The following is a 26,913-nucleotide window of genomic DNA, read 5'->3' as shown; positions in this document are numbered from 1 at the left end:
CCTTAAGGAACGACCACTCGTCTTGGACACTGAGTTCCTCTGCCCTCAAGGACCCCAGTGCCTCTCCCACTAATCTCCTCATCTCAATGAAGTTGGCCCTCCTGAAGTCTAGGGCTACCGCCTTGCTGCGGGCCCTTGACACCCTACTTGTGCAGCACTGCGAAAGTCCCACATGCTGGAGCTGGCTGCCTTCCTTGCTCCCTGCCATGCAGGTCCTGGGACTCTATGGGGAAGCAGTGGGTGGGGCTCCCCTCCACTTCTGGTGGAGTTGCAGGACCTAAGCAGCAAGGGGGCGGCCAGCTCCAGCATGCTGGGCTTTTCCAGTGCTGCACAAGTGCAAAGGGGTGCAAGTGCATCACGTGGAGCCCCTGCAATAGAGGTGGCCTGGCTGGGCTTCACTTCTCTCCGCTGCGTGCAGTGCTGGCCAGAGCCATGCACTGCCAGGCAGCAGTCCCTACACGGGGCATAAGTACCCACACCTGCTGGTGCTACTGCTGCTGCCGACAGAGGCTGCGCACCATTTGGAGGGAAGGATGTGAGGAATCCCCACATCTTGCCATGATCCCTCACACCCACACCCTGCCCACCCAAGCTCCATGCTCCCACTGGCCCCCTGGGCACGGGCTCTGGGCTGCAACCAGACCCAGCCTCATGCTTCCTGCCCCACTCCCACCCCCACTGCTTCTCTACCTGCTGCCTGGAGTGAATGAGGTGCTGTGGAAGCTGAGCAGGTCCAATGGCGATTGCAGCAGTGGCAGCAGCAGACCCACCTGGAAGCTGCATGCTGGCTGGGCCCAGGCCCTTCCACCCACAAGGGTGGGAGCAAAGCAAGATACGGTATCTAGTGTGGTGTCTAAATATGTGGGTGCCTCACTCCCACCCTCATGGGCAGAAGAGCTGGGCAGGTTACAGCTGGGTGGATGCCTCCAGGCTGGATGAAAGTGCCTGGCAGGCCGGATGCGGCCCCTGGGCTAGGTGAAGGCACTGGCCACTCTGCCCGATGGGGTGGGGAGATTTCATAGACATTAGGGCTGGAAGGGACCTTGGAAGATCATCGGGTCCAGCCCCCTGCCCCAGGGGCAGGAAGTCAGCTGGGGTCACAGGATCCCTACATTGTAAACGTCCAATTGACTCTTAAATGAGTCCAGACTAGGTGCTTGCACCACCTCTGGTGGCAGTCTGTTCCAGGCCTTGGGGACTCGGACTATAAAGAAGTCCTTTCTTATGTCCAGCCTGAAATGGTCTTGGAGAAGTTTGTGACTGTTTGACCTTGTCATCCCAATGGGGCGCTCTGGTGAACAGGCGTTCCCCCAGATCCTGATGTACACCCCTTATATACTTACAGGCATCCACCAGGTCCCCCCGAGCCTGTGCTTTTTCAGGCTGAAGAGTCCCATAGCTCTCAGCCTCTCACCATAAGGCCTGTTTTCTTGCCTTCCGATCATGCATGTGGCTCTCCTTTGGACTCTCTCAAGCTTCTCCACATCCTTTTTAAATTGTGGAGCCCAGAATTGGATACAGTACTCCAGCTGTGGCCTCATCAAGGCCGAGTACAGCGGGAGGATGACATCCTGGGATTTACTAGAGAAGCATCTATGGATGCAAGCCAGAGTTTTGCTTGGTTTTGGGCTGCAACATCACATTGGTGGCTCATACTCATCTTGTGATCAATCATGACCCCAAAGTCGCTTTCAGCCATGGTGCTAGCAAGCGTAGCACTGCTGAGCCTATAAGCAGGCTGCTGGTTTTTCTTCCCAAGGTGGAGTACCTTGCATTTGTTGGTGTTGAAGGCCATCAGGTTTTCATCTGCCCATTTTCCGAGCCTGTCAAGGTCAGTTTGGATCACCATCCTGTCCTCAGGTGTGGACACTTTACCTCAAAGTTTGGTGTCATCAGTGAACTTGGCCAGTCCGCTTCTGACACCAATGTCCACATCATTAATGAAGATGTTGAAAAGAATAGGCCCAAGGACGGAGCCTTGGGGGACTGCACTGGTCACAGTGCACCACAATGATTGACTTCCGTCAACTACCACTCTCTGGGTCCAACCTCAAAGCCAATGCCCCAGCCAGTGGACTGTGATGTAGCTCAGGCCTCAATTGGCCAGTTTTTCTATAACACAATCATGGGATACCAAACTGAAAGCTTTTTTAAAGTCGAGCTATATGACATCAATTTCTTCTCCCTTATTCAGGTGATATGTGACCTGGTCGCAGAAAGAGATGAGATTCGTCAGGCAACTCCTACCCGCAACAAACCTGTGCTGGCTATCCCTCAGGAAACTGCCTTCAGCCAGTTTGTCAAGAATGGTCTCTTTGATGATTTTCTCCAAGATCTTCCCCGGGATAGAGGTCAGGCTGATGGGCCTGTAGTTCCCTGGATCTACTTTCCTCCCATTCTTGAAGCCAGGCACCACATTGGCCTTCTTCCAATCTTTGGGCACTTTGCCTGAATGCCATGAGTTCTCAGAGATCTCTGCCAGTGGCAGAGCTATGATGCTTGCCAGCTCCTTAAGTACCCTGGGGTCTAAGCTGTCTGGGCCAGCTGACCTGAAGGTGTCCAGCCTCTCCTCTAGTGCCAGGGATGGGAAGTCAGCCCAGCTGAATTCCCAGTCAGTTAGATCACTGGTTTTCAACCTGTGGTCCATGGACACCTGGGGGCCCACAGACTTATATTTTTGGGGTCTGTGAAAGATGACTATGATTAATCAAAATTATGTGAATACCCACACTTACAATTCAAATGAGTCTGCAACTCCATTCAAAATTTTCGAAGGGGTCCACACCTCCATTTGAAATTTTTTAGGGGTCCGCAAATGAAAGAAGGTTGAAAACCACTGAGTTAGATATGCAAGAAATTTTGAAAATCCAACCAGGTACCCACCTCTACTTTTGGGTGCTTACATAACCTTTACATATTTGGCCCCTCAGTTTCCTCTTAAGTGATTTAAGAGCTAATCCTATTGATATCCAATGTGATTTTTAAGTAAATACATCACTTTTAAAAATGGGACTTAGGGACTTAATGGGTCGACTTAATGGGTCTACTTAATTCCATTGTTGTCAATATGATGTACTGAAAGATAAACATACTGTACACCAAAGCGCTTTGCTGGACTGGAGCCTGAAAACATACAGGACACAGACAGAAATTACATTTGTTGTGCGACTGGCCCCTTGAAAGTATCTAAAGCTGTGCCCACACAGAAGAGCACAGCTGCAGAACACTCTAATCGTGTGACAAATTAACTCTCACTGTATGAGGTTAAAACGAAAGATTCTCCAAAGCAGAGAGCCTTTATTAATTTCTGTGTGCTCCAGCCTGGCCCCAGCTGATGTCTCTGGATAGGACTGAGAGAAGGCAGGGGAGGGAGGTCCCTTTTGGGGTTCTCTCACTCCTGCTGGAGGGGGTGTGGATTGAAGCCCTTCACCTTGTGCAGGCTCCAATTTACTCACTCCCCACTCCAGCGGGGCTGAGAAAACCCCAGAATGGACCTCCCTCCCCTGCCTCTTCTCCCCTGTCCCAGTCAGAGACAGCAACAGAGCTGCAAGAGGGGAGGCAGAGCTAGGGGGAGAGGCTGCACAGATGAAGCCTCTTCCCCTAGCTTGGCTCCATATTGGAGCCAATCCTCCATCCTCCTCACCCAACAGATAACGTCTGTTGAGTCAGGAAGGTCAGTCTAACTCATGGCACTTTCTATGAATCACCATGAGTTAGACTTGGGAGGTGCACTTCTGTCTGCACCCACAGACTACAAGGCAAGAGGACAGCATTTAACATACTTTATGCCATCTTGTACCACAGCCTTTTTAAATCTCTTTTCCCAATCCAGAGATCATGCCCTTCACCCTCAGATGACAGTTCAGTAAGTGACAATCTCAGCATCTCAGATGATTAACTTCTATGCTAGAATATATCTGGGTGGCTCGATTTCCCTGCAGTCATAGACATGTTATCACTAAAACTCTATTCTTTTCTTATAAATAGACAGAGACTGAAATTTATAGAGCAGAACAGCATCCTTGAATATTGTATGCAAAGAATAGAACAGGGAGATAGACAAAAGAGGAAGAGGTGTGTCTTGACTGTATGCCCATACTGTGTGCTCTGATTGTTGCTGCACTTTTCAGCCTACCAGGCTTTTTAAGAGTTTTAATACATTCTGATTACAGTATAATTTAACAGCTCTTACCTGAATACAAAGTCAGAATTATCAATTTCAGTGCCACAGCTGGAGTTTTTCAGAATGCCCCCATTTCCAACCACTGCACAGTGCTTGAAGGGGTAGCTTAGAAAGGGAGGGGACTGCAAGGATATAAAAAGGCATAAGTTTGGTTAGTTCCTCTCCCCCAACACCCCAGTTCCAGTGAGAAAGTTTGTTCATGCTGGCTAGGTTCAGTAAGTTAGAGGAAGTAAACAGAATGCAGCAAACCAGTCTGCCAGAAGCAGTCCTGGCTAGAGAGCCCTGAATAAATAAGGAATGGAGGAGGAGCTGCTATTTTTGCTTTCAGTGGTTTGGGGAAGTAATGTTGCATTATTAGAACTGAACAAAAATATGCATTACTCTTTCTTTTCCTTTCCTAAAAAGGTATATTCAGTGTTGTATCATATTAAACAGATAGTATACCTGTGTTCCTGAGCAAATTAATAGGACCACAGCAGAGGTTTCCAAAACACTTTCAAGTCACGACCCCAGTAAATTCTGTGTGATCCCATATGCACACTTAGCATTAGTTGTGTGCCTGCTTTTAACAAAGAATGGGGATTTACTATACCTCAGCATCTCCACAGTAACTCTCCCTGTGCCCATTTTTTTCCTGTGGTAAGCTAAATTGGGGCAGCTTAACGCAAATAAAATATGGTTAAGTTGCCCTGGATTTCATTTACTGCATGGTACTTGGGGCAAATAGAAAGTTGCCATGGGGCAACTGATACATAGTAAAACCCAGACCCTGCTAATTAAGACCATGTGAAATAATTAAAAGTTTGGGAGACTTTAGGGTTCTGTGAGGCCTGCAACCCCAATCGGTAATTCCTCTAAATTCTCTTCTCAGACTGGCCACTTATTCTGAGACAGAATAAGAGAGATGGAGCAGTGAGTACTCTATGGGAAAATAAGGAGGAGAGGGAAACTGGCAAACATTAATTGCCACAAAATTTTCTCTTAAGATAAATAACAAAAGGGTTTTATTTGGAGAAAAACTGCACCTTTTTGATCCTGGAAAGAATTTGACTTTGGTGTGTTTTAGTACAGAAACACATTGTATTCTAATGACAGGGCACTTTGGCAAGACTACCCTGGTTGCCATAGAAAGTACATATACATATAAGCAGATATCATACATATAATTCTCCTTTAACTTAGTTCAGTTTTATACCACTGTAACTCCCAATTGCTCCGAACTCAAAGCAGTGTGAGATGAAAATCAGACCAATAGTACTAGGGCAGGGGCAGGCAATTATTTCAGGCAGAGGGCTGCTTACTGAGTTTCGGCAAGGCATCGAGGGCTGTATGACAGGCACCCAGGGGCAGATAAAAATTAACTTTCTAAATTTTTTAGGGGACCCGCAGACCAGATAGAATGGCCTGGTGGGCCGCATCTGGCCCGCGGGCTGCATTTTGCCCACCCCTGTACTAGAGCATACGTAAGTCATAGAAGTTGTGAGGGGTGTCAAAAGGTATCTCTTGTCAGGTACACATTGGGGTAGGGGTGCTCAACCTTTTTGGGTGGGCAGCTGGATGGGAAGTGACCAGGCCATCCACAGGCCAGATCCAGTAGGAGGTTCCAATCCCACATGGGGTGACTGCAGCAGGGCACAATCCAGCTGTGTGGAAGGGTCAGGGGCAGACCAGCTCTAACCTGGCCCTATGGAGTGGAGGGAGAGGACATTTCCCCTGGGGGGAAAAGGGGAGTGGCTCAGCCGCAACCCAGCCCCACAGGGGGGAGGACGCATTGCCCAGCCCCACAGGACATAGTGGGTGTGGCCCAGCCCACACCTAGTCCCACAGAGGGCAGGGGACTTAACCTGGCCCCATGGGGGAGAAAAGGGCATGGCTTAGCCCCAACCTGGCCCCACAGGGAAAGGGGGCATGGCCCAACCCCATTCAGCCTGGGGTGGGGAACATGGCCTGGCCTCATCCAGCCACAAGAGTATGGGGATTGGGGTTTGCATATTTGGCAGTAGGGCTGGGTGTCCATATTAATGGCCACCACTCCCCTGCCACTGAATTTCCCAAACCATGGAGAGCCCCAAGGGTCAGATGCCTATGGCTGGGGGCTGCAAAGATTTCAAATTTTTCTCCTAGAGCAAAAATGCCTATTCCAGGAGAAAAATAACCTGGGAAGAATGAGGGTTAAATCACTCCTGGGAGAACAAATGTCTGTACAATTTACTGTTTGGAGAGAAGCTACAACAGTCTTTAGCATCCCAGAGTGTTTTGCTCTCCCTCCCTCCCCAGTCCTGGAGACAGTATGTTGCTTGGTCTGGACTCTACTATTCCTGCCAAACAGAGAGCAGAATATGCCTCCTTCAAAAATCCCACACTGTGTAGCAGGGAGACACAGACTGACTCTAAGCAGTTTGGGTCAGCCAATCAGGGCTGCTCTGTGCATTGCTACTATCTGTTGACAGGAAGACTGAGGGAGCCTGCAGAACATGCTGAGATGTGTTTACAGGGGTCCCCTGATGTGTAGCATCAGCACTGCATGCTCTCTGCACTTCAGGGATTTGGAATTCAAATGTCTGTTCAGGTATATCTGGGTATATTTTCTACCAGGAACAAACCCAGGAGAATTCTGCCAGATCATTTGAAAATGTGTATGCAGCAGAAGTGAGGTACACATATAATTCAAAGATTAGTGTCCCCCATTCTGATCCAAAACTCCAGAGGTTGTGAATCTGTTACAGATTCACTTACAAAGCCTGACTCTACTTCAACTGTGGCAGGGCACTTGACATGCCTGCCACTTTAAAAGGTCAGGCAGTCTGCAGAGCCACTGGCAGGTGGGGTCAGGACTAATTAGAGTCGGCTGACCCAGGGACTGGCAGGTGAGGCTAGGCCTGATGAAGGGAGTCAATGGATTCTAAGGCAGACATCTGACTGGAGGAGGGCTAGGCTTAGATAGGGTTGCAGGTTCAGCTGCGTCCAAGGGCTGGAAAGAAGCTGGGAAAGTGAAGATTTAACAGGGTCTAAGATAAGGGACCAATATAGAAGCTAACAACTGGGAGAGGGGCTGAGAGAGAGACCAAGGGGCAGATAGCCCCGTGACTGACTGCATGAGACTGAGGAGTCTGAGGGCCCAGAGGAAAGCCCAAGGGGTCTGGCAACCTGAGTGGGGCTGAGAGAGACCAAGGGGTTGGAAGGCCCAGAGAGAAGCTATATCAGCAACAGACGATCTGCAAGGATGCCATCTGTGAGGCATGGGACATGGTGTAGGGAAGGTATGGAGAGATGTGATTGGCCCACAAGGCCAGGACCACAAGTTGGGTGGTCATTATAATAATATCAGGGCAGCCTCCTGCAATATATATGCCAATTAACATCAAGGCATGGTGGGTGAGAGCAAGGTGGACTGCCCTTAGAACAGGGTATTACAAAAAATTTTCTTGGGTGCCCTGTTACACAAACCCATAAAGGTTAGTATTTTCAGTTGTGGAAGGTGTTAGTTCAAATCTGGCAGTCCTCTGAGAGAATATGCATAACAATAGCCATAAGCCCACATCAGAGTGACCAGGATTGGGGTGGACAATATGAAATAGTTATTGAAGATTAAAATATTTCATAAGCATTTGAAAATAGGAATCAGAAGAACAATGTAATAGTGAAGAGTAGGGTTCAGTCCATGAGCTTGAACTCTTGGGGCACGTCTATATGAGATGCTAACTATGCAGTAGCCTAATAAAACTGTGCAGTAGCACATCCTAGTACAAACAGTGCTAATACACTGCTGTGAAGTACTATTAGATTATTGTGCATTAGTGCCACTCAAAAGGGATTCACCAGCACTACTGTACAGTAACTCCAGTTACTGTGCATTTATTTAGTACTTGATTATATAAATACTAAAATAAATGCACAGTAACCACGGCACACTAATGAACATGCAAATGTGCCCTTGGAGTAGAAAATATATTTGGTTCCTGCAAGAGGAAGCAACTTGCTGGGCTGCTCGCTAGTGACCCTGTGGCTAAGCTGAGCAGTGCTGATGAGCATTAAAGAGAGTCCCACCAAACTCTCTCCTTTGTGTAAGGCAGTTATCAAGAAGCAAGTCCCTGATAAGGGAATAAAGAATAGCGTAGAAAGGGGGGATCCCCCTAAGAGACCCAAAACAAACATTGTATCTCCATTGTTATAAAAACAAAAATGTCATAGGACCTGTTCTTACCGCAGGCAGCATCCTAAAAATGTCTTCTGTGATATGGATAACCTTTTTATGGTCCACTTCATAACTCAAGTTACTTCCCAGTGGGGTATTGTTTTGAGAAGCAATGAAGTTGTGAGCAGCGTCACAGCAGGAAGCGAGTTCTGACCTGCAAAAGACCAGCATAGCTAATGAATCAGAAAGAGGTGGCACAGAACTAGAAAATAAAGTCCATTTCTCATTAATTTAGTCATCAGTAAAGCTGCATGAACCTTTCAGAATGAAGTTTTCCTTGGCTTGCTTTGTAATGGGCCCAGACAGCTGTTTGTCAAAAAGTTGGCAAGATTTTTGATAAGCTCAGGAACCTTTTCTGTTTTTCTATACCCAGCTCTTCCTCAGGAAAAGGTCAATAATTACCCTTTTTGTTGTTATCAGTTATTAATATTATGAAGAACTGAAAGACCCCAACTGTGACCCTATTCCAGTTGGCTCTGTGAAAAAACTACATGTCTATACCTGCCCCGAAGAGTGAATATTCAGATTTTAGCAAAGGTATAATGGGCAAGTATAGCAAACTGAAGGGGTATGAGGGAAGGACAAGGAGGGACCAGTGACAGACCCAAGCCCTGGAGCAGCTGCCTTCCCAGCTGAGCACCCTGCCAGCACTGGTGAGGCCAGTCTCTATGGAAACCCTGGCACTGTGTTGTCAAGGCACTGCTACTCCTGGGGTCTCCATGGAAACTGGCTTCAGCAACGCAGGCAGGGGCTGCTGGGAAATGGAGTCTGCCATGGGCCAGACTTTGCCTGCCCCTGCTTTAGATGGTTTTGAGTCAACTGATTAATAATTCACTGTAGCAACTGTTCAGAAAACTACTGCTGTGCCCGACTTTCACAGACTTTAGATAAATTATAGGAAAAACAACTTAGAAATAAAGAAGATAGGTGTCTCCTGTGTGATGGAAGTAGAAATAGCCTGGTTCTAACACAGGACCATCAGATGGGCAAGACAGTCTGCTCAAGTCCCACTTACACGGCCTCTAGGAAGATTGATTCTTTGCCATCCATCTCACGTTACTTTCTAATGACTATATATCTAAATGCTACATACTATTGTTTTGAGAAATTGTGACATTGTGAACAGCAGCACTAGGACTGGAATCTGCTACTGGTCTAGCTACTCTGTGCCTCGGTCTGTGGGCTGATATATCCCACAATGCACTGGGGAGCTGTTCATCTCTACCATCAGCAAGTATGGACTAACACTTTCACGGTTGAAGTGATTTATGGCCAGCTTTGATATCCATGAACTGACAGTCCTCTCCTATATCAGCTCAGACCCACCAGAGCTAATTAAGTATTAATTGTGTAGCAAGGAAAAAGCTAAACAGTGCTAACAATGCTGCTTGGAAATTATAAAAATACAAAGCGGCAGAGGATAGAGACTTGTTCATTTCATCACACAGGAATATAATTTGGAAGTACACTTTTTTTTTTAATTCTACGCAGCGAGTAAAGAATAGCTGTTGTATTACATACACATTTAATGAATAGAGGTAAGAATTCCAAGCCACTGGAAAATGTTAATTAAACAATACAGACAAACTGTGCCCTAAATTAAATTGATTTTAACAGAATAGGGTGGAGGCAAGGGAGGGTGCCAGTTGTCCAGCCAACACTATCAGTGAGGTAAACCAAGCCATTGCTCCACTAAAAATACATTCTTTTTTCCTGTTATAGTGAGGGTAGATTTTACCAGCTGAACAACACACAGAAGATAGAGATAAAGATGCAGATGCACTGTTCTCTTCCTGCTTGCAGAGGGTAGGACATGTGGCTAAGTTTAAATTACAGTGAAACGGATTTAGATTAAATGTCAGAAAAAAACTTCTGACTGTAAAACACTAGGACAATGGAACAAGGTAAGCTGTGAAATCTCCTTCACTGGAGATTTTCAAGAAGTGGCTGGACAGTTATTTATCTGGGATGGTTTAGTAAAAAGGAACTCTGAATTTGTGCAGGGGTTTACACTAAGCGACTCTCGAGAGTCTTGCCAATCCTATAAGCAGCAGCAGATCCCAGGAGGATGGCAGAGAGCTTGCTTTGTGCTTATACCATTCGTCACTTCTCTTTCACGTTCCAGTGAGATCAGAGAAGCCTTGATTACTCTTGAACAGAGTTCCTGTGTGTGTGAAGGAGACTGGCTGCCAGACAATGGGTCTGAGGTAAATACATGAAGATGGGTTGTGCTGTGTAAGCATGTGTGAGGCATAGGTGGAGGGAGAAAATATTAATGGGGGGCTGACAGCGTGCATCTGTGGAAGGGAAGGAGCAGCAGATGGGGGGTTAGATTGAGGCCCCCATAATGAGGGAGGCAGTGGGGCAGGGGCAGAGGCAGGGGCAGAAGCTGGAGTGAATGGGGCCTTGGGGTTGCGGAGGGTTGTGGGGCAATCAGAGCCCCAGGTGGCTTGTCCAGGAGCACAGGGGGCTCCCGCCACTCCTGTGTGGCTTGTCCAGGAGTGTGCAGCTTGTCCTGTGCGGAGGGTTGTGGGGCGATCAGAGCTCCTGCGTGGCTTGTTCAGGAGCACAGTGGGCTCCTGCACAGGCCCCCCAGATTTGTGTGTGGGGCAGAGGCAGGATGCTGCTGCAAGTTGGCTTTTGCACCCCACTGCCATTGCCTCAGGAGCTGTGTGGCCACCCCCATGTGCCTGCCACCCCCAGGCTGTGCTGGATCCCTTGCCTACCTGACAGCTGCAGGCACTTGAGGTCATGCAGTTCCCACAGCAGTGGCGAAGGAAGTGGGGTGCAAAGACAAGCCTGCAGTGGCATCCCACCTCCACTCTGCATACAAATTTGGGGGGCACGTGCCCACCCATGACTCTCCTGGGGTGCATGTGGTGGCAGGAGCCCCCTGCACCCCTGGACAAGCTGCCCAGGGCTTGGGTAGTCCCAAGACCCATCCCACCGCTCTGTTCACCCCAGTCCCTGCCTCTGCCTCACTCTCTTCCTCACTGTGGGGGTCTCGATCTGCCACCCTGACTTCCCCTTCACAGACTGAGACTAGCCTGCTGTGCTGGGAATTGATCTGGGCTGCGAGTGTCTGAGTCTCTGCTCACCCCTTCCCCTCTGCTGCAGCTGCCCAGAGCCCACACCCGGGCTGCCCTGCAGCCCTACCTGCTGCCCCATATTTGGGGGGGGCTACACCCCATTAGCCCTGATCTTCCACTGCCTATGGTGTGAAGTGAAGGTAAGAATGGTTATTGAAGTGTTGGTTTGAAAAAGTTACTGGGAAAGACTGGGTTATGAGTGAAGAGATACTGGTATGTGATGGGATTGTTCTATACATAGAACATATAAATAAATAATAAGCATGGCTAGAGTGGGGAGATAATATGACAAGTCAAGACATGGAATAAGAACCCTAAATGAGAAAGCTTGCAGGGGGATTCAGATGTGTTTGACTCAGCCCCAGTTGCAGTCAAACAGTTTGGTTTCTTTTACTTTTCTAAATTGAACTCATTTGTCTTAAACCGAAGTGCTATAGTGATGTTACAAGAAAAAGAAAATGTAGGCATCACACAGAGCATCATGTATATATCTCAGAAAATGCACAATTCTGAATTTACAGAAACAAATTTATAAAACACCCTTACCATTCTGCAAAATTAGATATTTGTAAGAACTTTGGAACATTAGTGTAGGTTAGAATATCAGAATATTCTTTCCCAGCTAAGTAAAACAGAAATGCATGATTGCTACAAGGATCTGAAAACCAAGCTGATGAAAAGCCTTTGTGATAGATAACACTCATTAACAGAGATGATGCACTTTTCCTTCTTATTACTCATTCCACAAGAATGAGTACTTCAATAAAAGCAGAAACAGTCCAGTTGAAAAGCAGATATCAGAGTTAATAAGAGTAGTTTTAATTAACATTATGATTATGCTAAGACAGTTAAACATAAGCAGGAAAAACAAAGTTAATTCAAAGACCCACTGAGATCAGAGGAAATTCTCAAGAATATTTTTAATAGATCTATAACGGGGTGGGCAAAATGCGGCCCCGGGGCCGGATGCGGCCCACCAAGCCATTCTATCGGCCTGCGGGGCCCCTAAAATATTTAGAAAATTAACATTTATCTGCCCTGGGCTGCTTGTCATGTGGCTCTTGATGGCTTGTCAAAACTCAGTAAGCAGCCCTCTGCCCAAAATAATTGCCCGCCCCAATCTATACTATATTGTAGTTTTATTTAATTTCCTCCTCCTTGGATCAGTTACTAAGACCTTAATCCTGCAATGGGATCTACCAAAACAGAAATGAAGGCCCTTACAGACTCCTAGTGTTTTCACACAGACTTGGAGGCACTCAAATCTTTGGCAGATTAGGATCATGGTTTCTCAATGTTAATGGAAACTTTGGAAAATATTTTTTCTAACTGCACAAGCTGAAGCCAATACAATAAGATTGCTTCCTCAGTCTTACCTGCTTTTAAAAAGCAATCTTACGAACCTTACTGCATGCGCTTAATTTTATTCACAAAAGTATTCTTGTTAATAGAAGGTACTGTAAACATTTGCATAATCTTGTATCGTTATGCATTTTTTTTGCACAGTAGTGTAGTGCCTAAGCATATTTCTAAGGGTGAGGACATACGGATAACATATCACAGTGTTAAAGGGCAAGGGGCTTTACTGTGCAACAGCTGCTGTACAGCAATTGCCTGAGTGCCACTCTTTACCCTCTGGTAAGCAGAAATTAATAGACAACAGCTCAGTCCTTAGGGAAGCTACTGTGGGCTAAATTGTGACAATTCAGCTTTCATCTTCCTCAGAATAAGAGCACGGCCAGAAGCAGTTACCATATAGCTGCTCATGTACAGGAAAGCCCCATTTCTGCATATCCCAATGTACGTCGTTCATGTACCCAAACCTCCAGTTTAAAATATTGATACTTTTGTAGTTATATTTCCCTCAAAACTACAATAATACTTTCTGAGGGGCAGAAGGTCCAGATTAGAAAGAATATTATTTTATATTTCTATTATATTACTGTTTATCCTTAAAATGATCACTTTTAATGCTGGGATTGTTACTTGCCCAACCAGGATAGCAAAGAATTCTGTGTGCGCGCTATTCAAATGTCTCGTTCAGAGCACTGGTGCAGACCAGGCATCATGCAAATGAGCTGTGACCTAACTTTCTCTCGTCAGGCCAGACACAGCAGCCAAATCAGCACAGCAGGTTAAAATAATCAGCTGCTGGCCAAGGGCAGTGTCAGATTACTTCTGCTCCTTTGGGATAACATGGAATCAGATAGTTCCCTGGTTTGCTCATAAGGCAGCAGGCCTCTTATGCTGAGCAGGCTGTACAGTTACTATATAGTTTCTAATAATTTGGGTGAAATTCACCCTCCTGCTGAGGGTCTCTTCAAGGCTTTGTCTATTGCTTACAGCACATACAACTTATGTTGGAGGTTTAAGCAGTGAAAAAAAGTTTGTTCAGACCCTTTAAGTAACTGACTGTCATACTAACAGTCTTTTAATAATTACAGGATTGTAATGAAGAGGTTGATTAATTGGTCCTAAAGGAGGAAGGGCAAGAAGAAATTATCTTAATTCATAGCAAAGAAAAATTAGGTTAGCTATTAGGAAAACTTTCTACTTAAAGGGATAGTTAAGCACTGGAAAAGGTTAACTGTAGAGACTGAGGAACCGCCTTTATTGGAAAAGTTTCTAAGAGCAAATTAGACAAATATCTGTTGGAGATGCTGTAGATAACATAGAACCTGCCTTGGTGGAGGAGGATCATAGTATCATAGAAAATTAGGGTTGGAAGGGACCTCAGGAGGTCATCTAGTCCAACCCCCTGTTCAAGGCAGGACCATCCCCAACTAGATCATCCTGGCGAAAGCTTTGTCTAGCTGGGTCTTAAAAACCTCCAAGGATGGCGGGTCCACAACCTCTCTGGGTAACTGGTTCCAGTGTGTTACTACCCTCCTAGTGAGAAAGGTCTTCCTAAAATCTAACCTAAACTTTGCTTGCTGCACCTTGAGGCCATTTCTCTTTGTTCTGTCACCTGCCACCACTAAGAACAGTTTAACTCCATCCTCTTTCAAACCACCCTTCAGGTAGTTGAAGGCTGTTATTAAATCCCTTCTCAGTCTTCTCTTCTCCAAACTAAATAAGCCCAGTTCCCTCAGACTCTCCTTTTAAATCTGAGGGTGGACATGGAGGAACCAGCCTGGGCTGGGCCGCAGGAGCAGGGCCCTTCTCAGCCAGCTGTAACTTGGGCTGTAGCCGTGGGCAGTTATCCCTTGGTCTGTGCAGGGCCCAGGGCATATCAGCCTGTGCAGGGCTGGGGGTGGGAGTGATGACTGCCCACAGGAGGTGGCGGCAGCATCAATGGCAAGTGGGGAGGCGGGGGTATGGTGACTGCCTGCAGAAGCAGGCAGTGGCAGTGTTGGTGGCGGGGGGGGAGGGGCAGGGGGTGACCACATGCAGAAGCCAGTGGCAGCAGTGGTGGCGGGAGGTGGCAACTGCCCACATAAGCCAGCAGTGGGGTGAGGGGGGAGAGGAGGGGGTGGCAACTCCACACAGACACTAGAGGTGGTGTTGGCGGGGGGGGGGGGGGACCCCCTGCAGAAGCAACCAGTAACAGCGGGGTCTGTATGTTACTATCTGCGGGGCCCCCAAAGCACAGGGCCTAGGGCGGTTGCCTCGATTTAACCCCCCCAGGGACAGTCCTGGTTGTGGGAGCTGTGCAGTGGGATGGTTCCCTGCACCCAGGCCGGACAGGGCTGTCATGGAACCTCAGCCTGGGCCTGGGCCTGGGCCTACCCTTCCCAGCTGGCTGTAGTTCTGTGACAGCCTGGCCCAGCAGCACGGGCAGTGGCTGGCCAGGCAGCAGGCTGCCCGGGCTGGCTCGGAGGTGCTGATGGGCCCAAAGCCCAACAGCTGCTTGTTGCAGGGGTTCATATGCCTGCAGCCACTGCTGATCCTCCTGTCCTGTGCAGCACCCTACCAGCCACACCCTCTTCACAAGCCGTGAGCTGGCTGGGCTGTTTTGCTTGCCTTGCCTCCAGCTGCTGTTGGCATCCCTGCCCCTGCCACACCGCTCTGGGAGGGCAAGCGGAAAGCTCCAGCCTGGAGGCTTCTGCCCAGGACATGGGTTTCTGGCTCCAGCTCCTGGATGTCTTTCATCTGCTCTGCCTGTTTGGTGTGATGAGCAGCCCCTGTGGGACAGCAAGTGGGTGGAAAGCATCCAGGAGCTGGAGCCAGAGCTCCAAGCACTGGGCAGAAGCCACTGGGCTGAAGCTTCATCCCTCCACCCCTGTGACCCAGAACAGCACAGCAGGGGCAGGAGAGGGATGAGGAAGAGCTGCTGGAGGCAAAGTGGGCAGAGCAACACCAGGAACAGCTGCACTGGAAGCTGCATTCTGGCTAGGGCCAGCAGGGTTATTATATCCCCCATGCCTCCAGCTGCAGCTTCTGCTCATGCTGCACTGCTCTTGACAGGTAGAAGCTTCAGCCTGGTGACTTCTGCCCAGCACATGGAGATGCAGCTCCAGCTCCTGGATTCCTTTCACATGCTCTGCTGGGGTCCCTGTGACTGTACTCAAGAGCCAAGACAGGGAAGTTTATTTCCTATTTGCCTGAGGAGCTGTGCGGGCCAGTGTCTGGCCTTGGGGACAAGGGCTGCTTCCCCCCTCCCTCCCCAGGCACAGCCTGACTGGGATTTCTGCAGGCCAGGGTGGGGGTTTAAACCCCTCCCCAATCATAGTTGGCAGCCTGCTGGGGGCCTGACTGTGCCCCCCAAGTCAGCTTCCCTTCAGCTTTGCTGCTGCTGGCCCCACCCTCAGTTTCTAGCCTGAGCCACTGCAGTCATGTGCCTACATTTCCAGAATCAAAACTGAATGTCTATTCCTTTGCATAGTTTCATAGTTTCATAGATTTAGGGTCGGAAGGGACCTAGTAGATCTTCTAGCCCGACCCCCCGCCAGGGCGGGAGAACAACAAAACCCCAAAAACAAAAACGGGACTCAAATGAGTCCAGCCAGGTAGGCATCCAGCCTCTTCTTAAAGACCCCCAGGGTAGGGGCCAGCACCACTTCCCTTGGAAGTTGGTTCCAGCTCCTAGCCGCCCTAACTGTGAAGTAGTTTTTGCGGATGTCCAATGCAAACTGGCTCAGTCTACGTAGATTAGTCTAACATGCAATGATTGTATCAATTCAGGCTCAGGATTTTTGAATGTCTGCCCCTAGCCCAGATGTGGCCTCATCAGTGATGAATAGAGGGCAATAATTACTTCCTTTGACCTACCAAAGCAGCCCAGTATTCCATTAGCCTTCTTGGCAACAAGGGCACACTGTTGGCTCACATTCAGCTTATTGTCCACTGTAACCTCCAAGTCCTTTTCTGCCGAGCTGCTGTCCAGCTGGTCAGCCTCCAGCCTGTCCTGGTGCATGGGATTATTCCATCTTAAGTTCAGGACTTTGCACTTGTCCTTGTTGAACCTCATGAGATTTCTTTTGGGCCAATTCTCCAATTTGTCTAGGTCTCTCTGAATACTACCCCGACCCTCCAGCATATCAAATACTCTCCCCAGCTTGGTGTCATCTGCACTTGCTGAGGGTGCACTCTATGCCTTCTTCCAGGTTGTTGATGAAAACATTTAGTAAAACTGGCCCCAGGACCAACCCTGGGGCACTCCACTTAATACCAATTGCCAACTAAACATTGGTCTATTGATTACTACCCTCAAGTCCGATGCTCCAGCCAGTGTTCTATCCATCTAAAGATGGATTAGATGATCTCTTGAAGTTGTAGGCAGCCCTACATTTCTATAGTTCTCTGATTCTATAACTTAAAAAAGTCCCTTAGATGACAGTCATAGCCAGTCACAGTTATTGATTTTACACAAATTTCTGTACAAGTAAGCTTACTTAGAGAAGAAACATTGCACATATTCCTATTACTAAGATTTCCATAAATTTCATGCTACAGGTATTTACCTCATCTTGAAAACCATTTATCTGTTTATGAGTCATCTGATCAGTGAAAAAATACCATTTCAGATAACCAGTTACAAAGCAAAAATAACATGTACTTAAAGTAACAGTTCTCTTGCTGCTTTGCCACCCCCTCTACCCCTACGCAGTGCTCCAGCACCATGTCCCAGTGGCTGAGACCGCAGAATGCAGCAGGAACCGGCCTGGTCTGGCCGGCACCACACAGAGCCAGCCAAGAATTATGGGGCCAGGCCAGTTCCTTCCGAGTCCTGTGGCCCAGCGCTGCAGCTGGGAACTAGGTGGTGCCAGAGTGGCTTCGGGGCAGGGAGGAATGGCGGCAGGCAGGAAAACAGGGAAATGGCAGCAACCGGCAGTGAGGAAATAGCAGTTAGTGTGTGCGAGGCCTGTGCTGCTGTGTCAGGGTCAGCACCGGCAGGGCCCAGAGTGGGGTGACAGGAGCGCTTCCCCTCTCCCTGCTGGCACAACCCAGCTTGGCTCCATAGAGCCCCTGCTGGTCCAGGTCCCATGCTCCTCCTGCCCCACTCTGGGCCCCATTGGCACTGGTCCCAGAGCGCTGGTGTGGGCCTCGTGCTCCCACCTGTTGCCACTCCCCCACTGCTTGCCACCACCATTTTCCTGCTTTCCTGCCTGCCACCATTCCTCCTCACTTCCCACCTCCAACCCCCATTCTGGCACCACATAGCTCCCAGCTGCAGCACCAGGGCTGCAGAAGCCAGCCCAGCCCAGCAGACTGGGGCGATTCCCCACAGTCCTCCCCTGCTTCCCCTCCCTCTTCTTATTTGGTTCTCCCTCTGGTGGAGGGAGGCAGGAACATCCCCATAGTTCCAGGCTTGACATCTCTGCTAGGCAGGGACTTCCCACTGGGAGTGGGAGGTGGGGCTGGGCCAGCCTTCCTGCAGCTGCTGGGTCCTGCCACTGGATCCCCCTAGGTCCTACTGCCCCTGGGTCCTGTTATCTTTGACAGGCAGCCAGGACAGATTAATATTAATTTTCTAAATTTTTTAGGGGACCTGCGAGCCGGATAGAACGGCCTGGTGGGCTGGATCCAGCCCGCGGGTCATATTTTGCCTGCCCGTGGTTTAAAGACAACAGTCCAAAAGGAAGCCACTGCAAAATAACAACGTACACCTACAGTTAAAAAAGGGCAGAGTTACGGATATGAAGGTGGTTTTTTGTCTGCAATTCTTCCAAAAATAGTTGCAGTGAGTGGAAGAGTATATCATTTCAATTTACTGGGGCTTTGCATTATATTACTAATTTCTTTATACTATTTACTAATATCAAAGATAAAAGAAGATGAATATTACCTATTTTATTAAAGTTTCATTTAATTTTGTACAGTGCTTGGCTTTAATCCGCTAAAGTTTACCGTCACACAGTGAAGAGTTTAAAATAGAATAAATCAAACAATTCACAGTACCAAATCAGTAGTTTTTAGCAGTTCCATAAGGAAAACCAGATAATTAACATATATTTGTTCATGTTTTATACTTAGCAATCATAGAGTAACCCAACTATTGAGGAAAGAGGGTCATTTGCTTAAATGGAATACATTTCCATACAGGTGGAATTATTGCTCTGTTTAGCATTAGGGAACATTCATATGGTATTATTGGCTTATGCATATATTGATCTTACAATGTATTGTTATTTGTATTTTAACTGAATTTTGTAGAAATATGAATAGATTTTTTTAAAATGGGCAAGCATGTGACTGGGACACCCCACACAGAAGGTACAAAGAGAAGCATTATTGAAATCCAGGCAGCAGAAGGCTCTTTAAGGGCTCTGGCACAAGTTAATTTTAGGATGAGGTTAAGGTGTTAATGGCACCATAAACAGTAACCTGGCTACACCTTAAAGCCAATTTATGCTGTGATAATACAGCAAATGCACCACAAAAATGTTTCACAAATAATCTGTAACATCTGTGTGGCTTGTTTGTATGGAGTCTTAAATTGAACTTGTGGCATGTCAGGGCAGAGCCATGAAAGATTCCAGTGCTCACAGGATCTGGTATGGAGCAGCCCCAGGGTCCTGGACACAGCCATCCCCAACCTCATCAGTGGGATCAGGCTAAGGACAGCACAACATCTTGGACCACATGCCCCTATCCCATCCATCCCCACAGAAAGATGCTGGGGGGGTGGAAACACACCATGAGCCCAACATCGGGGGCATCACTCTAGCTGGGGCTCACTGTACCCCATGCCTTTAAAAAGCAGGCATGCAGGTGAGAATCTCAGCTTTGTGCTTGCTTTTTAAAGCTCCTGGGGTGCCCATGGAAGCAGCAGCTGTGGGGTGGGAGTTCCCCACTCAGATGTCACTTCCCAGTGTGGGGCACAGGTGGCTGCAGAGCCAGGAGCTCCCAACTCTCCTACTGTCTGTGTCCCATGCTGTGGGTCCTGGTGCATGGGGTACTTTAAAGGAGTGCCACAGCTGGGCTGCAGGCATGCTTTTTAAAACTGCACAGATGTTCAGACCCAGCCACTAGGGCTACCCAGTTTCTGGCTTCTAGCAGCCAGGGCACTTGAAAGTGTGCTCAGTGTTCCTGTCAGGAGAATTTAAACTCCATGCCTGGCAGCTCTGGCTAGACTTCCAGGGAATGGGGGATCAGAGGCTCCCAGCAGGGTTTAAAGTCCTCAGTAGGGAAGTCCTTTGGCTCCCCCCACCCCTTGCCAGGAGCCTGATCCCCAGTATCCAGCAGTCTGGACACAGCTGTGAGTGTGAGGTTTTGACAATCAGCTGATTGTTGGCCTGGCTTGGATAACCCTGGTCTTGAATTAGACTTGGGGCTATCCTAGCCAGGGCCAACAATCAACTGATTGTCAATTCACTGCACTGGGGACTCAAACCAGCCTCAACAATTAGTCAGCTCTGGTCCCACACCCCACACCAGAGTGAACCAGTTCAAGCCCCTGTGTGGTCCTGGAGGCCAGAGCTGACAGTCGGGTGATTGCTGGTCCCGAACCTGCATGCAATGTTCCCTCTAAGGAGTAGTGGTCCGTGAGCGCACCGCTTCAGTCCCACCTCCCCATTTTGGTGTGGTGCGGTACACCAGTAAGTGTTCAGGTGGGAGGGGGCAGGGTTCAGCCACCACTCTTCTCCATGCTCACTGCTGCCCGGAGCAGTTCAGTGGCGTGCTGTGGCCCAGCCATGGGCTGGACACAATCAAATCGACAGAACTGAAAGGGAGGCACCGGGGTCAGCGTGGGACACTTACCGAAGGTAAGCTCCACACTCCTCATGCAGGGCAGGCAGCAGCCCCTCCCTGAGGTGAGGTGAAGTGAGGCTGGGGCAGGGACAGGGATGGCACAGGCTCTGCCAGTTCTGGGGAACTGCTCCACTCCCCTGTATCACCTCAGGGAGCGAGAAAGCACATGGCATCAGGGCTGGGGAGTGGAGCAGTTCCCTGGAGCTGGCAGAGCCTGCACCAGCTCCCAGCCCCATCCCTGCCTTGCCTCACCTCAGGGAGGTGCCACTGCCTGCCCCACGTGAGGCTCTGCTAGTTCCGGAGAACTGCTCCCTGGGCTCCAGAGGCTCTGGGGAACTGCTCCACTCCCTAGCCCTGATGTCATGTGCCGCCTCACTCCCTGAGGCAATGCGGGGGAGAAGAGCAGTTCCCTGGAGATGGTGGAGCCCACACCAGCCCCCATCCCTGCCTCGGGGAGGAGCTGCTGCCTGCCCTGCATGAGGAGTGAGGAGCTTGCCTTCGGTAAGTGTCCCACGCCAGCCCCGGTGCCTCCACCGCACTCCGCTCCTCTCTGGGCAGGTGTGCGGTCTTAAAAAGTTTGTGCACAGCAAGATTTTTACTTGCGCACTGCTGCGCATGCACACAGCTTAGAGGGAACACTGCCTGCATGTACTTTTCTTTCAACTTCTTGGTGAGAGGGAGCCTGGGATTATGATCCCAATCCCACTGCACTTGCAAGTAATGACAAAACTGGGTCTGATCCTTGACACCAACAATCATGCCTGACATGTGGCATGGTAGGAGGCAGGATTGTTGGAATCAGGATTCACATCCCATCCCACTTTTAGATAAACATGTGCCAGGGGCCTAAGATTTTGCTGACTGAGCATTTCCACCTTTGTTCCTCTGAGCTTATACAGGGTACAGGCAAGGGAAGATGTACTAGTTCAGACTGGGCAGCCTGAGCTAACAATAACCTGAGTTAAAAGAAAGCTTTGAGGCTTGCATAGTAGGACTGGACAGTTCTTGGTAGGATAAAAGGTGTTTCCTGTTTAGAGGCTGCACTGTGAGCCACGACCACAGCTGTGGAGAAAAAATGGTGAGGAACTGAGATGATGATTTTGAGAAGAGAGGTAGGAAATGCTCCAAGGAGTGATGCTGTGCCATAGGAGTTTAGCCTATGGGGCTACCCTTTTCACTTTTTGCGGCCTACTTGGAGCACCCCAACCACACTTGGTAAGTAGAGACAGCAATACTGCCACTTCGAGGAGACTGACTTATTAGTCTTAGAACAAATATTCCCAATTACAGACGACTGTAGAGCATCTATGCCTGAGAAAGTGACTGGGCAGTCTATGGTCTGAACAGCAATGAGAACCTACTTCCTATCTCACCATGGTAATACTGTTTGTAGTGTACTGTAATTGGATCTGTTGAATAGCATGTGGGATTTCACAGCCTCTGAGCAATTTACTTGGATGTGCATGTATACTTAGGAAGAGGTACTAAGGTGAATGGTGATACAAGGCAGGTGGCAGTGAGAGATGGACGGATCCCTTAACTGTTCTATTCCAGATGTTCAAAATGGTTAACAGTAGAATTTTTCTAAAATAAATGTAATTTTAATTGGGGTTAAGGTCATTTTGTATAGGGACTGGGCTGCTCAGGCTTATATTATACCTATGGAAGGGAAGTGCTGCCCTCATAGATCTTGAGGCCTGCTAGAGCAGGGCTGTCCTCCTGAAGAAAGGTCACATCTTGTATTACATATGCAAAGCTCCACAGAATGTCCAGAAGCTCCTCTGAACCAATGCTTTTACTACCTGCAGCTGTCACCAGCCATTCTGAGGGCTGTGCCAGCTAGCTAGTAACCACAGCAAGCTGGTGGTTGCTATTACTTTGAAAATCTGCACTCCTTCTATGTGCAGCTTATGTGCCACCAAGGGCATGCAGCCCAAATTTTAGACTAAAGATTTTAGTCCCAATTCATTTAAAATAAAGAAATGTGTAGGTGTAAAACACAATTGCAGCTTCTGAAGGTACCCAGTTGGGTTCTGTAATTTTACTAATGAAACACATCTTTAAAAGTGGGAAATATGTGAAGAATGTTAATGTAATAATATTCAGGTTACCTAAGGAACCCTAGACTCTAAATACTGTAGCTGAAAGAACATCTATAGAGGAGGCAAGCCATCTTACAATGGCTTACAAAAGATTTTGGAATGAGCCTTCCAAGGAAAGGCAAGTCCATTTCATTTCTCTCATATCCAATGAAAATGAGATTTTGATTTGGCAAGAAGCATCAAGTGGATTTAAATATAGTTGGGTTTTGAATCCAAGAGGTACATCTTGGACTACTGGAGATGATTGACTTCTGTTCTGGTTTCTGAAAAAGAACAGAAAGAGCAAGGCTGATTTTTCCCCTTAAGATAAAAGGACTGACTGAAAAATTGTAGTTGCTCTAATAAGAAAATATCAGATTTACCCAAAGAACCTTATCAGCCTATGTCCTTAGAGCAACACTGCTACAACCAACGCGCCCAACTGAATAGTAGTTATTTGAATATATTCTTGGCCTCTTGAAGGCTCAGATCAAGTTTAGCTATTGGAGAGAAAGTGTTCAGATGCACCTTTTCCTCCTACCTAAGTTTTTGTTAGACAGATTTTATTCAGTCATGATGGCACACAGTGGTATGTCTCTGGCATATCACTACCAGAATAGACTGATGGATAAGATAAGAAGTAAAAACCAGGGGAAATGGCTGCTATACTTAACCACATAACACTATACATTTCTACAGGATGTCTAAGGGCAATTAACGAAGTGTCTGGTATAAAAAGTAATTCAGCAAATAGTCAAAGAACAGGAGACTGATTTCTGATGATGAAAGGGCAAAAAAAAAAAAAGAAGAAAAAAAAATCAAAAGGTGATGGTGGGTTTCATGAAAAGTTCAGAGGAGAACACCGGGGGGCGGGGGGGGAAGGATGCCACAGTGGGCATCTGCTACATGCCACCAAACCAGGAGGAGGAGGTAGAAGAGGCCTTCTTTCAACAGCTGACAAATTTCCTAATTACAGGACCAAGTTCTCAGGGAGTACTTTAATTATTTGGAGATCTTCTGAGAGGGAAACACATCAGTGCACAAGCAGTCTAGCAAATTCTTGGAGTGCATTAGGGATAAACTTTTTGATACAGATGGTAGGTATTCTCCCAACTAGGGGAGAAGGCTCTTCTCTACTTCCTGCTCATAAACAGGGAAGGAGACAAACAGCCCAGAATAGTAGAAGTACAGGTTAGAGATGAATTAGAGAAGTTATAACCTTTCAAATAGGCAGGACTGGATGGGAGGCACCCTAGAGAGTACTGAAGGAATTGGCTGAGGTAATTTCAGTCATTTGCTACCGTCTTTGAGAACTCAGAAGTTGGGTGAGGTCCCAGATAACTAGAAAAGGTATAATGTATACCCATTTTTAAGAAAGGGAAGAAGAAGGATCCAGGGAGTTACAGACTAGTCAGCCAGACCTTGATACTTGGAAAGATCATGGTGCAGTTCCTCAGGAAATCTATAGTGAAGCACCTAGAGAAGAACAAATTGATGAGGAAAAGCCAGCATGAATTCACCAAAAGCAAGTCATGCCTGAACAGCCTGATCTTCTATAAGGTTACATGCTCTCTGGATGTGGGAGAGAACAATGGATTTTAGCAAGTACCTTGATTTTAGCAAGATTTTTGTCACAGTCTCCCATGACATGCTCATAATCAAGCTAAGGAAATAGAGTCTAGATGAAAGTACTGTAAGGTGGATACATAATTAGTTGGATCATGGTACTCAAAGTGTAACTAATGGCTCAATGTCTAGCTGGGAGAAGGTATCAAGTGAGGTTCCCCAAAGGTCTGTCTGTGTTCAACATTTTTATTAATTTTTTGGATGGTGGGATTGAGTACATGCTTAGCAAATTTACCTATAACACCAAATTGCAAACACTCTGAAGGGCAGAGCAACAATCCAGAATGACAGACTGACTGGAGAAATGGTCAGCTAGCAATAAGATAAGATTCAACAAGGACAGGTGCAAAGTCCTACACTGGGAATGGAATTAATACATGCATAAATACAGACTGTGAATGACTGACTAGGCTGTAGTACAGCAGAGGATGCAAGGGTCACAGTAGACAAACTGAATATAAGCCAACAGTGTGCTCTTGTTGGCTTTTTTTGCAACAGCACACTGGGCATGTCTACACAAGACACTACTGTGCAGTAGCATTGCATCATGGTTAGTGCCTGGGAAAAGGAAGAAGGATCCAGCAAACTGCAGGCCAGTCAGCCAGACCTTGGTACTTGGAAAGATCATGGTGCAGGTCCTCAGGAAATCTATAGTGAAGCACCTAGAGGAGAATAAGTTGATGAGGAAAAGCCAGCATGAATCCACCAAAAGCAAGTTATGCCTGAACAACCTGATTTTCATCTATAAGGTGACATGCTCTCTGGATGTGCGTTGTATCAACAGGAGTGTCACTTACATATCAAGGGAAGTAATTCTTCTTCTCTATTTGGCAGTAGTGAAGCTTCACTTGGAGTACTGGGTCCAGTTCTGGGCCACACACTTCAAGCAAGATGTGGACAGATTAAGAGGAGCCCAGCTCAGGCAACAAAAATAATTAGATGTCTGGGAGAAAAAGACTTAAGTGGAAAGACTGAAAGAGCTAGGGCTACATAGCTTAGAGAAGACTGAAGGTGGATTTGATAACAGTCTTCAAATACGTGAAGGGTGATTTACAGAGAGGATGGAGAAGAGCTTTTCTTCTGTGGCTGTAGGGCACTGAAGTAGGAGCAACAGCCTCAAGCTTCAGCAGGGAAAATTTAATTTGGAGATGAGGAGAAACTTTCTGATTATAGGGACAGTCAACCATTGGAACAGACTGCTTAAAGAACTGTGAAGTCTCCATTCTTGGAAATTTTCAAGAGCAGGTTAGACAGACGCTTGGTTGAGATGGTCTAGTCAGGGATGATCCTGCCTTGAGCAGGGGGTAGACTAGATGACCTGGTAAGGTCCTTTCTACCCCTACTTTCCTAAGATCCTATAAAATCCATTTTTTTTTGTTTTGTTTTTAAGTGACATGTGACCAAGTGGTATGTGGGAAGACAATTTACCATTCAGCTGTCAGAACACTGACCATTGCCAGGTTGAGAATGAGGACACTGTGTCTGAGCTATACACATGGGCATATTCACTCTAACTGCTTTAGAGGAAGGAACCTGTACTTGAGGAGTGGGGTAAAGACGGTGGAGGAACAATTACATGCATCTACACTATAGAAGATGCAGAAGGTAGTGGGCTAGCCAGACTCTACTCAGTGCATGATGATCTAACCAATGGGAAAATTAGAGTGTGGTGAAGCATAAAGCTGCCACATTAATTTTTTCCCCAAGTACAAAGGTAAATATTTCCTTTCTGATCCATTCTTGTTCCTTATACGAATTCAAATCTCTTTGTTTGGTTTGGGTCTGTTGGGAAATACAGCTACAGGGCAGAACATTTGCTCAACGTTAGTGAGTGCTATTTTCTAAAAATGTAGCAATTACCATACAGACCAGGCCAGCAACTCCAGTACCCAGAATCTGACAGCAGCCATTAGCTGCAGAGGAGAGGGCAAAAACATGTTCACAGAGAACACCTGTAAATTAACTTATTTACAGTGGGGAAGTTCTCATTACTTAGATGTTAATGTATGCTTTGAGGACTTTATATCCTTTATAAAAAAATGCATCATCTTATCTACTTTGTACTTGAATGCTGCAAATGTATCTTTTTATTGGTGGTTGGTGAGTGTGTTTGTGCTTTGTAAAATAGTAAATTAAGCATCCTTGTAAGGTAGGTACATTTTATATTTGAGCAAACACTGAAGTAAAGCAGTTTGTCTAGGAACACAGTGATATAGGCATTAGAAAACTCCAGTGGATTAGGCATGTGAGTGGCAGTGCTAGTCCTCCTTCTAATAGGTCTTACAGCTTGTCACTATCTCCTCTCACATAACTGCACTGCACTGAATTTCCTCAAAATGTAAGATAAAATTAATTATATTCACCTAGATCACAGGGCTTTTAGAAAGCAGCATGGAGTAATATCCATGTAGCACTATGGCAACAGACCCGTTGATGGACACATGGAGGAACACAGATGCTCCTTAAGAGGTACAAATAGACAAATGTGAACTTAAAAGCACAAGCAGCCCTTTTAATTCTTCATACACTTCACCAAGAAAAGCGTCCATTATCTCCAAATTCTGTAAAAAAAAAAAAGTCTAAAAAAAAAAAAAAAAAAAAAAA

At 47.1% G+C, this 26,913-nt stretch overlaps 1 protein-coding gene across 1 annotated transcript in view; it reads right to left on the bottom strand.

Moving 5' to 3' along the window:
- The window catches only part of ST8SIA6 (ST8 alpha-N-acetyl-neuraminide alpha-2,8-sialyltransferase 6), a 105,576-nt gene that overhangs the window by 27,486 nt on the left and 51,177 nt on the right, over positions 1 to 26,913 (bottom strand). The window contains exons 5-6 of the mRNA XM_019508339.1: positions 8,388 to 8,532; positions 4,193 to 4,305 (exon numbers count right to left, since the gene is read on the bottom strand). Of these exons, the coding sequence (XP_019363884.1) occupies positions 4,193 to 4,305; positions 8,388 to 8,532 (258 nt within the window). The remainder of the gene's footprint in view (positions 1 to 4,192; positions 4,306 to 8,387; positions 8,533 to 26,913) is intronic.

This window comes from Gavialis gangeticus, unplaced genomic scaffold, assembly GCF_001723915.1.
Source record: "Gavialis gangeticus isolate Ggan-Ray unplaced genomic scaffold, GavGan_comp1, whole genome shotgun sequence".
In the NCBI taxonomy this organism is placed as follows: Eukaryota; Metazoa; Chordata; order Crocodylia; family Gavialidae; genus Gavialis; species Gavialis gangeticus.
Note: the sequence above shows the minus strand (reverse complement) of the source record. Positions and strands in the feature narration are given on the sequence as shown.